The 15360-nt window shown below is 40.3% G+C and overlaps 1 protein-coding gene, 1 non-coding gene and 1 pseudogene across 2 annotated transcripts; 2 read left to right on the top strand and 1 right to left on the bottom strand.

Annotated features, from left to right (window-relative positions):
- Nucleotides 1–2722: 2722 nt before the first annotated feature.
- On the top strand, nucleotides 2723–2829 carry LOC127783412 (small nucleolar RNA R71). Its single transcript, XR_008019316.1, has one exon. It is a non-coding gene; the product is annotated as a small nucleolar RNA R71 (small nucleolar RNA).
- A 4925-nt stretch (nucleotides 2830–7754) lies between these two features.
- On the top strand, nucleotides 7755–8548 carry LOC127781719 (pterocarpan synthase 1-like; annotated as a pseudogene).
- A 5031-nt stretch (nucleotides 8549–13579) lies between these two features.
- LOC127781433 (uncharacterized) lies at nucleotides 13580–14837 on the bottom strand. The gene is made up of 4 exons (XM_052308387.1): nucleotides 14822–14837; nucleotides 14637–14723; nucleotides 13749–13849; nucleotides 13580–13600 (listed from the first exon to the last, which is right to left on the bottom strand). Exons 1-4 carry the CDS (start codon nucleotides 14835–14837, stop codon nucleotides 13580–13582), a joined length of 225 nt encoding a protein of 74 aa, XP_052164347.1.
- Nucleotides 14838–15360: the final 523 nt, after the last annotated feature.

Here is a 15360-nt window from a genome sequence, read left to right on the forward strand (position 1 = left end):
AGAAGATGGCGAAGCTCGAATAGTTTTCTTGACGTTAGCGTGTGCATAACTGAGATTAATGCAACGCCTCTTGATTTATGACGATAGCAGTAGAACTTGGTCTTGTAGCTATTGCAGATGCTTCATTTAGAAGAAAGTAGATGTTGTTGTCCAACTCGTTGAAACTAAGCTGATTAGTTGATAACTCTAAGCTCCCGAACGTGTAGATTAAATCTTGAACTTGATACTTGACATTTTTGGAGTAGATTATGGCAGCGCTAAGAAGCCAAAATTGCCGGTAAAATAATTGAGATTGCTGAAGTAGAACGCCTGCTTTGGAGCGAGGACGAAGCTGATGACTCCCGAAGTAGATTCCATAGAACTCCTTGACTGATTAATTGATTGCTTCATGTTGACATAGCATCTGTTGAATTTTGAGTCTTGTATTTGTGTAGCCCCTGACTCTTTTGTTAGTTGAGAAACAACTGAACATAGAGTTGAGAATTATAGCTTCTTGTCGTCGAGTAGTCATTGCTTGATTGAAGATATGTGTTGAAGATGTCCAAGTAGAAATCCTGAATATTGGAGAGCCACTTGTTCTAGTAAAATAACACGGCATCGCATGCCGAGATGTTGAGGTTCACAAAGACGTCGTGGTTGGTGAAGTAGCAAAACTTGCGAAGTAGCAGCAATAGAGTTTGCCGGTGTCGAAGATAATAAAGATGAAGTCGCTCCACCATGATGACAAAGTTGCATTGCCGTGATGAAGTGAACACGAGTTGGAGGCAACAGAAGCAAACCGGTGGCGAAGACGCATAGTCGTGAAGATAGAAACACCAGTCGGCGATGGCAAAAACCAAACGGTGAAGACAAAGGTGTCCATCAGCGATAGCATAATAGGCCAGCTATCAAGGCGGAAACACCAGCCAGCGGTGGACGAGGCAGCCGGTGAAGACTTAGACGCCCAACAACGGCAGCATAATAGGCCAGCCGTGCAGGCGGAAACACCAGTCGGCGGCGGACGAGGCGGCCGGTCGGTGAAGACGTAGACGCCCAACAATGGCGGCATAATAGGCCAGCCGTGCAGGCGGAAACACCAATCGGCAGCGAACGAGGCGGCCGGTCGGTGAAAACGTAGACGCCCAACAACGGCGGCATTATAGGCCAGCCGTGCAGGCGGAAACACCAGTCGGCGGCGAACGGGGCACATGAAATCATGGAGAGAAAACACCGTAGAGTAACATGTGATTAGGGATCAATCTAAATAAAATTAAAGTGGAAAGCCAAACCAGGTAATAGTTGTATAGATCGATATATGTGATGATGCCAAATATTACGGCCACGAGCTAGCTGGTTGATCTTGATCTCAAGCTTCTTTATCGTTCCACCGGTGTGCATGCACACTCATGATTGGTTGTCCTGGCAAGCAGTCGGCGGCTTCACGGCGTGCAGCATGCACACACATCTTGTGAGCGAGAATCCAGGGACCAGTGCATCCGTGCATGCCAAGATGATCATCAGCGCTGAACGTGCAAACACCCGGCGACGTTGCTAATTGGATCGACATTGATCTTTTTTCTTTCTGAAGTTGATTTCCATCGCACTTCTTGATTGGAAACTTGACGCAACCCCTACCTGGCGCACCAACTGTCGAAACATGAATTCGGCAATAATAAAAGTGGGTATCGCACGAGACCTAAAAGTGGATGGATGCGGAGAGAAAGGATTTAGACAGGTTCAGGCCCTCTCAATGAGAGGTAATACCCTACTCCTGTTTGGGGATTTGAATCCGCCGAGTATAGTATAGATCAAACGATCAGGTTGTCTCATGCCCCTAGAGGGCCTCCTGCCCATCTTATATAGGATGGGGGGCAGGATTACAAGATAGAAACCTTAACCAATACGGTATCGGTTTCCTAAATCTACTTTACAATCTTATCAAACCAGGACTTTAGGTTGTTCCATAACATACAGGGAAACGTAATACCCAAGTCATTATCTGTTACATATTTCATAGATATAAGTTATCCCCTATAACTAGTCGGATAATCATGCCGTGTGGGTATGGGGTACCCATAATCTCCACACCAACTGAGCTAGCTGGGTTTCTATCATTTTATTAAAGCTCAGCTGATTTTGAAAAGTAGAAGCACAACCATCTAACTTAACATTTATGTTTTCTAGGACCTTGTCATTGGCCGCAAGCTTTTTGCTTAATGCATCAGTAGTTTTAGCTTGTGCAAAAACGAGATCCTTCAAGGAGGGCTGGTTAGAAAAATTATTGTTGTTGTTACCTCCTCGATAATATGGGCGTGGTTGGTTCCACCCCTGACCTCCTTGTGGACGATACCCGTTATTGTTGTTGCCCATGTACATCGCCTCCTCACGGGTTTCCGGGCAGTCATTCCCAGAATGACCCGTGTTACCGCAGACCTCACATGTGACGTGAGAGTCCAAGGCCTTGACGGTGCCTTGTGGCCGTTTCTCATGGTCGTCCAATCGCTTCATGAGGAGGTCCAGCTTGGCAGCAAGTAACACCAGCTCCTTGACGGTGTGCATGCCTCGCTGACGGGTCTGGAGTCGTTCCTCGCTCCAACTCATATTGGAGACCATCTTCTCTATTAGATCAACGACTCCTTGAACCGTTTTAGAGAAGAAAGCTCCTCCAGCTGCCGCGTCCAGGTGATCGCGGGACATCATGGTGAGTCCATTATAGAAGTTCTGCAGGATCAGCTAGTCGTCCATCCCATGATGAGGACAGGCGGCCACGTACTCCTGAAGACGTTCCCATGCTTCCGGAATAGACTCGTCCTTTGTCTGCTGGAAATTGGAAATCCTTCCACGAAGGGCATTGGTTTTGCCCATTGGGACGAATTTTGAGAGGAATGCCGTAGAGCACTTAACGCAGGTGTTGACAACAGCACGATTGGCCTAGAACCACTGCTTCACTCTCCCGATAAGGGAGAACGGAAACAGTCGTAGCCTGACGGCGTCAGTCCACCCTTGATGGTGTACGTGCTATAGATCTCCAGGAACTGTTGCAGATGAGCAATGGCATCCTCATTAGGCTTGCCACAGAACAGGCTAGCCTGTGCCATCGTGATGAGGCTGGACTTCAAGTCGAAATCCACATCCCCTATGTTGACCTGCGGTCCAATGGCCACATTGTCAGCAGAGGGAGCAGTGAACTCGTGGAGAGTCTTGTTAGTCATAGTCTTGAAGGTCGGTGGCGCTGGTATGGCTGGTTTCTCTGTAGATAGAGTTTTCTGCAGAGCAGCGACTCGCAGCCTGACACTCCGAAAGAAAGCTTCTGGATTTTCCTTGAAGTTTTCCGGTAAGCTGAAACCAGTCATGCACTACCCTGTTTTTACAACAAAAGTGAAAATAACCAAGGTTAGCCTGCAAAGGAAAATGATTATACAGAGGTAAATATAAAGTATTAGTTCACGTAATCTCTATTATGAATCTTCCCCAGCAACGGCGCCAGAAATGCTTGTTGGTATTTCATAACGACAATACTAGAAATATAATTCTCAGCAATGGCGCATAAATACTTCTGGTATATTATTGTTACAGAGTTCATCCGCAAGCGCACGGATATACCATTGTAGCATTTCACCCGAGAGTATTCCAAGGGTATCGTATTTATTTTGTCCCGTGAGAAGATCATGTAGAGAGAACTCGACTAATAATTTATATATTACTTGTGATAATCATATTCTAAACAGGTGTTAAGATAATCCAAGGGTAGAGTGACACACAAGCATTAACTACTCATTCTCATAATATATTATCTAAGCTAAGTGGAAAGAAGATCTATTCCCGTACTTCTAATATACATAGTATACATACATTCTAGTTAACCGAAATACTAGCTAATACCCTCTATCCGATGCCCTCCTGGTACTTCGAGAATCCACCCCTGACTGCAGAGTTCCTTACGACAGCTGTTCATGACCATACAACCAGGGCAAAATATGGAGGAATACACTCCCCAGGGAATTAACTTAGGATTATATACTCCTCTATTGCTTCACTCTATAGACATGTGAATTTTGGCCCGATTCATCGTGTCAATTCTGAGTTCTTGGCCCATTGATGCATAAGTCTAATTCTCGACACCGTCCGGTTGATTTATCGTCTGTGTTGATGTCGATTCTCCTCCACTTTAGTGTCATTATCTGCAAAATGTTAGTATACCTAATACTAGTGGAATATTATTATTCTAACATATTTATGCATTGCAAGCATCACTAGTTCTCCTCTATTTTGGTAATATTGACGGTCGAAACTGATCAATAACGACCGTCAACAGCCACCTCATCTCCTTGTGCTTCAGCTCAGTGACACCAGGGGAGCCCCATTTCCTCGCCACTGCTAGGATACATCCTGGAAAGGCTGGATCCCAATGAGTTGTCGGGGATGGAAGTCATGGCTCCGTGGCCTTGTTCGACCGGCAAGAGACCCCAATTAAGGGGGGAGGGGGGAGCGGCGGTGCTGTGCTCAGCAAGGAGAGTGTGCAGCGGAGGGCAGAGAGGAGCGGCACTACCCAACATCCATCTCCGATTCCATCTCCTCCTTGATGTTGTACGATGTGGGCCATCGCTAGCACCACCGACACATCCCCGTCAGCTCCCTCCTCGGCCTGAACACCTTCCCCGTCGATGTGCAGCACAACAGTGTCGGCCTCCTCAGCTATAGCCGCCGCTTGGCCTCCTCAATGGGAGACGGCTCCAGAAACGCCAAAGCCGCCGACTGCCCTCCCCTCGCTTGAGCTCGTTAGCGTTGGTGTCGTTGTCGTGCCGTCCTCTCCAACCTCTTTGTCTGGCTGATTTCGGTTGCATGTGACTACTGCCTCTCCCACCGATGAGGTAGCTGCTGCCTCCATCTCTTCTTTCGTCTAGCACCATGTTGCTCATGCTAGTCCTCGCTGTCGTACCAGCCACACACAAATAGGGAGAGAGAGTTGAGAGGTTGTGTATTGTCAGTCATAATAACTTTGGCCCCGTTTAGATACCACCTCAAAATTTTACACCCTATCAAATAGAACGTTTAAATACATGCATGAAGTATTAAATATAGGCTAAAAAAGCTAATTGCATAGATTGCGACTAATTTGTGAGACAAATCTTTTAAACCTAATTGCTCCATAATTTGACAATGTGGTGCTACAATAAACATTTGTTTGACGGATTAATTAGGCTTAATAAATTCGTCACACGGTTTACTGACGGATTCTATAATTAGTTTTTATATTAGTGCCTGAATCCCCCATGTGACATCCTATATAATACTCGATGTGACACGCCAAAACTTTACACCTTTAGATCTAAACATCCCCTTTGTTCAAATGTAAATGTGCGATGGAATATGCCCGAGTATGGTTGTTAGTAGGGATGAAAACGGCACGGAAACCATCTTTATCATTTTTGTTTTCATATTTTTTTCGGAATCGGAAATTCCGGATATGAAAACGGAATCGAATATTATCGAAACCGACAACGTAGCGAAAACGAACCGGCGCGAATACGGTAACGAAAATTTATCGGAATACAACAACCCCTCAACCTGATAAATCCAATTCTCAAGTCTCAACGATCAACAATTCATCATAAAACACAATCATATAAGTCCAATTGTTAAGTCTTAACAGTACATCACAAAACACAATCTATAGAACAAATTATAAGAGAGTAATGTTGTTGATAAATCCCAATGTAGAAAAAAATATTCTTATGTATCTTCAGATTTACATAAAAATATTTTTTTTAAAAAAAATAAAAGCCAAACACCATGGTATTTACTATTCAGTGTTAAAAAAAGAATCCAGGGTATTTTAGTCACAAAATTTCCGGAAATTCCGATAAAATTTCTGGAAAGTTTCCGACCGATTCCAAGTTCCGACGGAAACTGCCCTCATCATTTTTTATTCCGTTTCCAAGAAAATGTTTCTGAATTCGTTTCCGTTGCCGAAAAATTCTGGCCGACAGATTCCGTTGTTGAAAATAGATTCGGAATCCGGAAAGCTTCCGTACCGTTTTCACCCCTAGTTTTTAGGGAGCTTACACATGCCATGCAGCACATTTGATGGATCAATTTCAATTCTAACATGATCACTGAAATATACATTGAAATTTGTTTCTGCAGGATTCCATGTACTTCAATTATATGTATAAATCTTCTTGAGTACAATACAGTAGTTATTATTTGAGGAATAGGGATGGCAGAAAGCAATAGTCATCTTGGTCGATCAATTATCAACCCCGTTGTTACTGCAGCACATGACTGCGACCTTGTATGATTAATACATTTGGATTAATCTAGCATGACTTCTATTAGTCATATAATACATTTTTGTGCTTAACCTCCCCAACTAGCTTGATCATATTCCTGGCCTCATGGATGTCATGACATTATTTATATTTTTCAGTGCTCATGTTACAAGTTGACCCATCATATACGTGCTGCATGGCCATGTGCAAAACAACCACACCTGAATATATTCCGTATGATCTGTAAATCTTGATCTCGCATAGTCACCTTTTTTTTAACATAGTTAATACATCCATAACCCCGTACTGACACCCTCTCAGCACGTTTTCCGTATAACTCCACCCCAGTTTTGTTCGACGCCAACATGGTAGCCATGTGCCCCTGACTTCTATATGTATAGCACAATTGGCAGTGGCCTCACTATAATCTGACCCACCATACGTGCGTCTGCAACAATCAGCTATTAATGAGCCAATTACTAGCATGAGATAAATCTCCGCCTCAACCAACACCAAAAAATACCCCAAATCGCTAAATCATGTACAAAAGGCCGGAGTACATGATTTGATTTCATGGACTTGCTATTTATAACAACTAGGTGATAAAATACATCACCTAGATTTTATGTACATGTAAAAATACATCACATCTAATCGATAAACGGAATTGAATGATTTTATGGACTTGCTATTTATAACAACTAGGTGATAAAATGATGCCATCTACTATATATTAAAATTCGTATTAGCGTATACCACGATACAAATTTTAAATCCTAAGATCAAATCATCAAATTCCACCAAAAAACTTGAATTTAAAGTATTTTTAAAATGGTGAATTTGGTACTGATGCATTATAGTTCAATCTTGAAACCAGCAGAGATGACTTTTATTTCTAGTTTAGAAATTTACTAATAATTCATGTACATGAACAGTGCTTTTCACTTTACGTTTTTAATTTTCTAATTGAAAGTCTGAAATCACTTTGACTTTCAAGTTTCAATGGTGAACTTTGCTATCCTAGGAGTAGAACATTGTCAAATTAGTAAACTTTGAATTCTTTCATGCACAGTTAAGTTTAGAAAACTGTAATAATATTGAATTCTCTTTTTTGAGCTGATTTATTAATTGAGAGAATAAAATATTTTTATAGGAAAAAAATCATACTGATCAATGGTCAAGATTTGTTCCAGCTCTCAAATAAGATAGCCCGAACAAAAGCATGGATCCATGGTTTTTTTATTAGTACTACGAATCATATGGGATTTCAAGGGGAAATAAACAAGTACCATGGATCATCAGGCATGCCAAGGAGAAATAAATAAAATTCGTCACATGAATTCTTCTCTCAATTTCGTAATTATCCCGCCTCATCTTTCACTATATAATGTTCTATAAATACCACTCCAATTACTTCATTTGTCACACAGTACACAAACAATACAACACCCCAACACCTCTCTATTTTTCCTCTTGCAACTGTAGCCAACAATCGTACACTACATGGCTACTCCCTCTCACTGCTTGATTTTTCCCTTCCTGTGCCTGCCAGCAGTCCTTGTCAAGGCCAACATAATTGGAGACATCTCTCCATGTCCATGCAAGTGTTCCCAGGAGAATGAGACTAGCCTTCACATGTACTTGCACTAGTTCCCTGCTTTGCCAGGTGTTCCAAACCGGAACGAATATGGAGTGATAAACTCAACAGAACCTATAGGGTTTGGCCAGATGTATGTTCATGACTGGCTTCTCACCACAGGACCTAGCGCAAATGAAAATATTGTTGGACGTCTACAAGGCTTTCATCTCCAAGCTGGTCAAACCACCACCAGCTGGTACATGGCTCACACCATGGTGTTCAGCGATGGCAGGTGAAAACAAGATCTATACACATGACTGTACATTTCGTGAATTGGCGGGTAGTGTTTAGTTTCCACCAAATATTTGATAGTATTTATTTCTTCTATAGTTACAAAATTACATTTCCAAAAGATATTAAAGTTGTACACAAGATTGATGACATTAGAATCATTACATTAAGAGTACTTGCGATACATAAAACTTAATGTCTTTGTGTATGGAATAGTTTTGCAGGGTCCACAATTGAGGTGGCTGGGCTCCTGGGTGTCAAACCCAATGGTCAGTGGTCCATTACAGGTGGGACTGGAACATTTGCTAGTACGCATGGAACTATCAAGTTTACGAATTCCCAGAGTAGCACTGCCACCGATGACATAAGAGAGCTTGATATTCATGTATTCCACACTCCCGAGGCAGTGGTAAGTACTCCCCATTAGATATGCAAGAAACTTAGTTAGAATGAACTTAGTAACTCTAGTTAATGTCACCAAGCCAAATTGCCAATGCCTATATATATTAAAATATAAATGCACGATTATATTTATTTATTTATTAATGCAAAAATTATCCAGCATTTTACATTTCCATGATTTTGCTATGTTCTTTGTGCAGGTCTAAGGTTGAGCAATTGTCAGATCGCGAATGATGCCATCAGCAGATCGGAACGGTGAATTCAATAAAGTAGTGGTTAAGTTAATATTTGAATAAATAATGTATCTGTATCGAAGCTTGTAGTGTGTTTCTCTGTTTTTGGTTGTCACAAGTGTGTCTAGCGATTTACAGCGTTCCTGATGTTCTTTTCACCGTAATGTCCTTTTACCATCACCATTTGTATGTCGATTGATACTTGGGTTTCTAGAATGGGGACTATGATTCCTAGCTATTAATCCATATTTCAATGTTTGATGTTCCATTTGTAATATTTTGATGAATGATTGGAATCCATCCTTTTGATATAATCCAACAAACACTTATATATTATACTCCATTCATTTTTTTAAAAAAAAGATAAAATCACTTATAAATATACTCCTAATGTGTTAAAATCTCTAGTCCAAAGCAACCTCTAAGATTTGGGCTAGTCATGTCTTTACAGATTTTGAACTGTAAAAAGGAAATCAGCACAGCTTAACCACTACTGTCCTCTTCTCGGTGGCAATGTAGCATTATCCAGTAGAAACCATTCACTTCAGCTAGAGAACTCCATGTAGACTGCCTCCACCTATTCAGAGCAAATTCAATATTTAGACTTCATACTCCCAATTAAAAGGTGTCTGAAATCAAATTATAAAAGGGTAAAGGAAGATATACATCAACTGAAGCTTGGAGACCATATGTGTGAGTCCCATGCATTTTCAGTTACAAACAAGCAGTAATTATCAGCTTCTCATATGGCTGTATCATGAAGACCTCTGTATTTTGGATCTGTAGCAAGAGTAAGGTCCCGTTCTTTTCTCCAACAAAAGCTGGATGAAGATTATGATTTTCATGGCACGCTTTTCAAACTGTTAAACGGTGCGTTTCGTGCGAAAACTTTCTAAATGAAAGTTGCTCTAAAATATCATATTAACCTCTTTTTCAAGTTTGTAATAATTAAAACTCAATCAATCATAAATTTAATCTTTATCTTCATCTTCAAGAGTAAAGAACACCACCTAAGAATTAGGACTGAAACTTTGCACCTCTGCAATGATCAAATTTTCAGATTAAAGCAAGCACTGGTATGAAATACTCATAAGATTAAAGCCAGCACTAATCAAACTTTTCGATGAAAATCAGAAATTTTCAGTGTAAATGTTTTTCTTAGGGGAAGAGTACATTTTTTTTATGTGAATGCCCCTAAGAAGAGGTCATCTAGTTATATGGATCTTCTCCAATAATTTAACCAAATGTTCAACATTCATCAGACCAAGATTCAAGATTCACTTAGAGCAAGATTCAATATTTATGTGGACTAGCAAATGTATAAATGGGCAGAAATCCAAGACCAAAAAAAAAGAGTAAATTGCACTATGGTCTAGTTTTTATTACCCAAGTTGCATAATGAACCATGTCTATACCAAACTTTTCACTGAACACCGTATAAGATTGCAGTTGTTTGCAGCTTGGACCAGGGTATAGCAATCTAGGTTTTTCACTGCCAGCGCGGCTCCAACATCGTGTTCTCTTAGTAGAGAGATGAAGCGGCTCTCGTAGGGCGAGCTCAAGACCGACGTCGACAACGATGTTGGACGGCAAGTACCAGTCCCTATCAGCCAATCCATTATCCAGCCTCACACCCTCGCCGACGCGCTGCCGGGCACAGCGAACCATCCACTCAGAAGCACGGCGGCAGCCGGCAGGTAATGCCATGCATACTGGTAATGGCGTTGATCTTCTTGTAATGCTAGTATGAGCTGCATCATGAACCAAGTGGCAATGTCTTCTACTTCGTGCGCCTCCACCATCGATCTACAGCCTGCATAACATCCTGTTAAATCATAGCATCCGTTGCTTCTGCCCAAATGAAAATCCTAATCCCGTTACCTGTCCCGGTCCGGCAATGGTGCCAACAGCCGCTGGAGGTGGAGGCTGGGGAAATAACCGAGAAAGCAAGCATGAATCAATCCATTAACTCCTCCCAAATGTATATGGCTCTAATCTTTCTCTAAGCTGTACTGTCCTGTGCTCCTTGCCACCTCCTCCTCTCCTAACTTCACCAGCGCCGCCAATCCCCTTTCGTTATCTTTCTCTAAGCTGTACTGTCCTAGGCTACTGGCCACCGCCTCCTCTCCTAACTTCACCAGCGCCGCTGATCCCCTTTCTGGTTTGCGTGATGATCGAGGCTCGCTCGAGCTTATCGTGGATGTTAATTACATGGCTGGACCAGAAAAGTCATCGTAGCAGCCAGCCCAACTCTCTTAGCCTGATCCATGTTGCAAATAATTACAAAGATATATGGCCTAAATTGAAAAGACTAACCATGACCTGGTCCATTGTGAAACAATGGTAAACATAGCTAGCCCATAATGCAATTCAGTCAAAAAAAAAAAATGCACACACACAGTTACAGTTGCCATCTCTTTCAGCCTCACCTAAATTTTTCGGAGTAGCAAAGCTGTGTGGTGCTGCATGCTGAACAAGCATCGAGATCAAGATTCATTTACTGATTATTCAGCGGAGATCACACAATCTCGATCGGTAGATAATTGAGCCCAGCCCAAGTCTATCCCTGAGAGGGTCAACATTTACATACCAATAATCAACCTGAGGATAATTTTGTACTGATCCACCGATTATTCTCTCCAGGAACAACACCATCTCAGACCAAGATTAAAAATTCACATGCCGCAAAGATTCAATTTGCCACATTTCTACTGATCATGAGGCTCACACGCAGGATAGACAAGACGTCAACGCACCTCTTGGTAGAGAAGATGAAGATGAAGTCCATCTGTAGCCTCTGCTGCCTGCTTTCCACAGCCGCTCATCACACCTTGCTCCATGGCCACCCGCCCCACCCTCCTGCATAGCCGCATTGCTGCCGTCACTACTCACTGGCAGGCTGCGTAGCCGCCACCCGCAGCCACCGCTGGTCTGCTCCCGGTGCGGGCGTGATCCGTGGAAGAATACAGCAACGGGAGGGTAAAAGTGTCAATTCACACATTCCTTAATTCAGTCGAGCATGTCGGAAACATCTATCATTTAAAAGAAAACGGAGGGAGTGGTCTGGTTGTTAAAAATAATTATAGTATGTCAATATATGTAATCGTGGTACACGTGCAGAAATAATAGCACATCAAGAGAATTTTTCCTTATCAAAGAAATGGTAAATTCTAGGGGCAAAATGCACATTGACACTAGAAAAGCACCCGCACTACTGAAGAAAAAAAATATTTCTTTATTTTTTACCAATCGCCTCAGCATGACCAAATTGCAAGCTACTCTAGACTACCATTTTTTCTACTAGTGCTATTTACACTCTACCCCTTTGCCATCATGTTGACATAAGATGGCTTGCAGCAAAGAATGTTTGCTTTTGACAAGTGCATGCAAAGCTGATCATCAAGGTAAACTCAACCTTAGGTAGCAATGAAGCAATATAGTGAGATAAAATATGTGCGTAGAAGGAGTCCAAGCTTATGCCCACTTACTAATGTGCGTGCCACCCATTATATATTATCACCATGTGCATGGCTTACTGCTAGGAGATATAATTAAGTTTTATAGGAGATAATAATTCTTAATTGCAGTTTGCATGAGGAAATGGTATAAAAACTAGTTGATGCATTGTGCTTTGTTGTGGAATACATGGATAAATGTATGTTAAATATTATGAAAATGGTAAAAAGATATATGTTAAAAATATTGTGAAAATGATGTAGAGGATGATGGTTTGTCATGTTTTCTAGTGGCTGATGATATGGCATTCTTGTTGTTAATCTTTAGGAGCTAATATTGCTAGTGGTTTAGTTGTTGATAATGTGGTATGTACCACATATATTCGAGTGTTAAGCTTTACTTGTTAGGTTCTAACAATATGTTATAATAAGTTACAGGTATATGATTAACTACGTGGAAGGTTTTTCTCTTCTTGACCGCAATTTTTGAGGGTTTAGGGTTTAGAGGCAATATTAAAATAGCTTTCAAGTGAAAATCCTAAACCCTAAAGAAAATACATGGCTTAATGCTACATAGAAAATGATTTAATGTACAGAACGAGCTAAAATATCATGATTTCTATAGGCGGATTTTGTTAAAATAGGGTGTTTTTTAATATATGGTTCTCTTGAGGAAAATACCTGTAAAAATTGATTTTCTTAGACGGTTCTCATAAGAACCGCCATAGAAGATAGGAGAATAGTATTTTAAGAAACCGTAATTTTCTTGGCGTTCAAAAACAGCCAAGTATAGCATGAAAGCAGCCAAGGTTCATTATTCCTTTGGTTGACCGCCAAGTCTAGAAAGCCAGGAATATTTAGATTTTTTGGCTGCTAACCGTAAGAAAATGTTTTATTAGTGGTCGGACCGCCAAGCAAATTAAGAAGATTGTGAACTTTCTAAAGCTCCAAGATATGTAACCTTGTCAGTCTGGATCAACAAGAATATATCTTTCCTTAGCTGCCGAGAAACTGCCAAGAAAATTACTTATTTAGAGCGCAAAACTTTCTGTTAACATGGTTGTTGGAAACAAAAAAAAAATAACGCTGTGAGGATTTACATTGAACAATATGTGCTGTACATTACTTTTGAAGATATATAAACTCCCCATTTTAAGGAGTATACAACAAATTTGAACAAATAACATGTTACAATTATTTTTTTCCATCCCATTGATGTGGATATTATGACCTACGTGGACAGCTATTTACAATAATCTTTTCCGTATGTATCACCTATATACATATGTACATTGTAATCTTCACAGAGGTTTGAACAATGAATTAGTGTTGATAATCCTTGCTCATTTAGGTTCATGGCTTATACGACTAATTTGGACATGCCCTTGCCTGATGAGAAAACAAATATATACATGTCAGTGTGTTTCTCAAGCCTAATTAACATGCTGATGCTTTGCACCATAACAAGTCCTTTAACAAAAACGAACAGAGAAATTGTCATGCTATTTGTATCAATTAGGACACCCAGTTGACTTACTTTTGTGGCAAATGTTTTGATCCCGTATGTGAGGCTGTGAGCACCTTGACCATTGTAGGGCTGCTGGTTGTTGTTCCGAGGTGTCAGAAAACCTTTCGATCCTACATGTGTGGACAAGTTGGATGGTCTACAGATTATTTACAACAAATTTAAACAACCTAGCTAAACTTGCAATATGTGTACCATCGCCATTATATGTATGCCAATTAATGTGTAATCATTTTTTAGTACTAGACCGTCCCTAATATTTTTCAATAGAGTATATATCTACTTGCCAGAAATGAGTTTCTTGTAATACCTCTATATTAAAATATATGGCATTGCTAACTTTATTGGACTTTAGAATAAAATATATGACCACTACCATTTTCTAATAGAATATAATGATAGTATCTAACAATATCATAATACTGTAAAAGTACTTATAATAAAAATCTAGCCACATGGATTTTACGTTTTCGTATTTAAGAACTATTGTTGGTCAAAGTTTTAATAGTTTGCCTAAAAAAAGTCAGAGTATCATTTACTTAAATCCGAAGGTAGTTAATTACTATATATAGCAGCCCTCTTGTTGATACAGAAATGTGTTTGTTATATTATTCAACTAACTCGGAGAAATAAGAAGCAGCAAATTTGGAACAAATTAAGTAGCACGGGAAAGCGAATTCATCCGAAACGACAACAGAAACTATTTACGTTCAAAGGTAGAAATCAAAATGAATCATGTAGTAAATTAATTATGTTTCATTTTACGGTATTTTTACAAGAGACAATTGGGATAGATGGATATAGTTGATATTATACATCCTTTTGGAACATATTATACATAAGTTCTGTATTTTGTGGATGGCTGGATTGAACAAAATTTGGAAGAAAAAAAACATTTACCTGTAAGGTTTGTCACTTCATGACGAGTGTCCGCGTGCCTTTTGGATGCTCCAGAGCCACCTTGCGGAGGCACAGAGCTACTAAGTCCTGCACTAATTAATAATACATCAACGAATGGTTAGAGTGGAATAATATTAGTGAATATCACAAATACATCGATCCACACAAGTTTGGAAGAATCATACCCTTAGAACTGGACATTCTTAGCAAGGATCTCGTTGAGAAAGCTTCAAGTGATCGAATTTGTTGTTCTGGAGCTTTTGTAAGCTTGGCTGTGTTCGGATGGAGGAGATGGGAACCAATCTCCTGTGCACGGAAAACGGAGTGGTCTATTAGTGTGTGATTAATTGAGTATTAGCTAAATTTTTTTCACAAATGGATTAATATGATTTTTTTTAAACAACTTTTGTATAGAAACTTTTTGCAAAACACACACCATTTAGTAGTTTAAAAAGCGTGCGCGCGGAACACGAGGGAGAGGAGTTGGGAACCTCTTATGCCGAACACACCTAAGTGTTCTAATTTGTACCAATTAATTTCGTGTTAATTACATGCCATTTTTTAGTATTATCCCAAATATGTGTTTAAGAAAACGTTTATATACATAAGTAGTTCCGCTGTTTTGCACTTGTGTAATCTAGGTGTAATCTAGGTAGTATTTTTTAGACTCGATCAAATGTCGTACGTCCTAAAAAACGAGTAAGAGTGATGAGACCTTGGAAGA

Source organism: Oryza glaberrima, chromosome 8, assembly GCF_000147395.1.
Source record: "Oryza glaberrima chromosome 8, OglaRS2, whole genome shotgun sequence".
Lineage (NCBI taxonomy): Eukaryota > Viridiplantae > Streptophyta > Magnoliopsida > Poales > Poaceae > Oryza > Oryza glaberrima.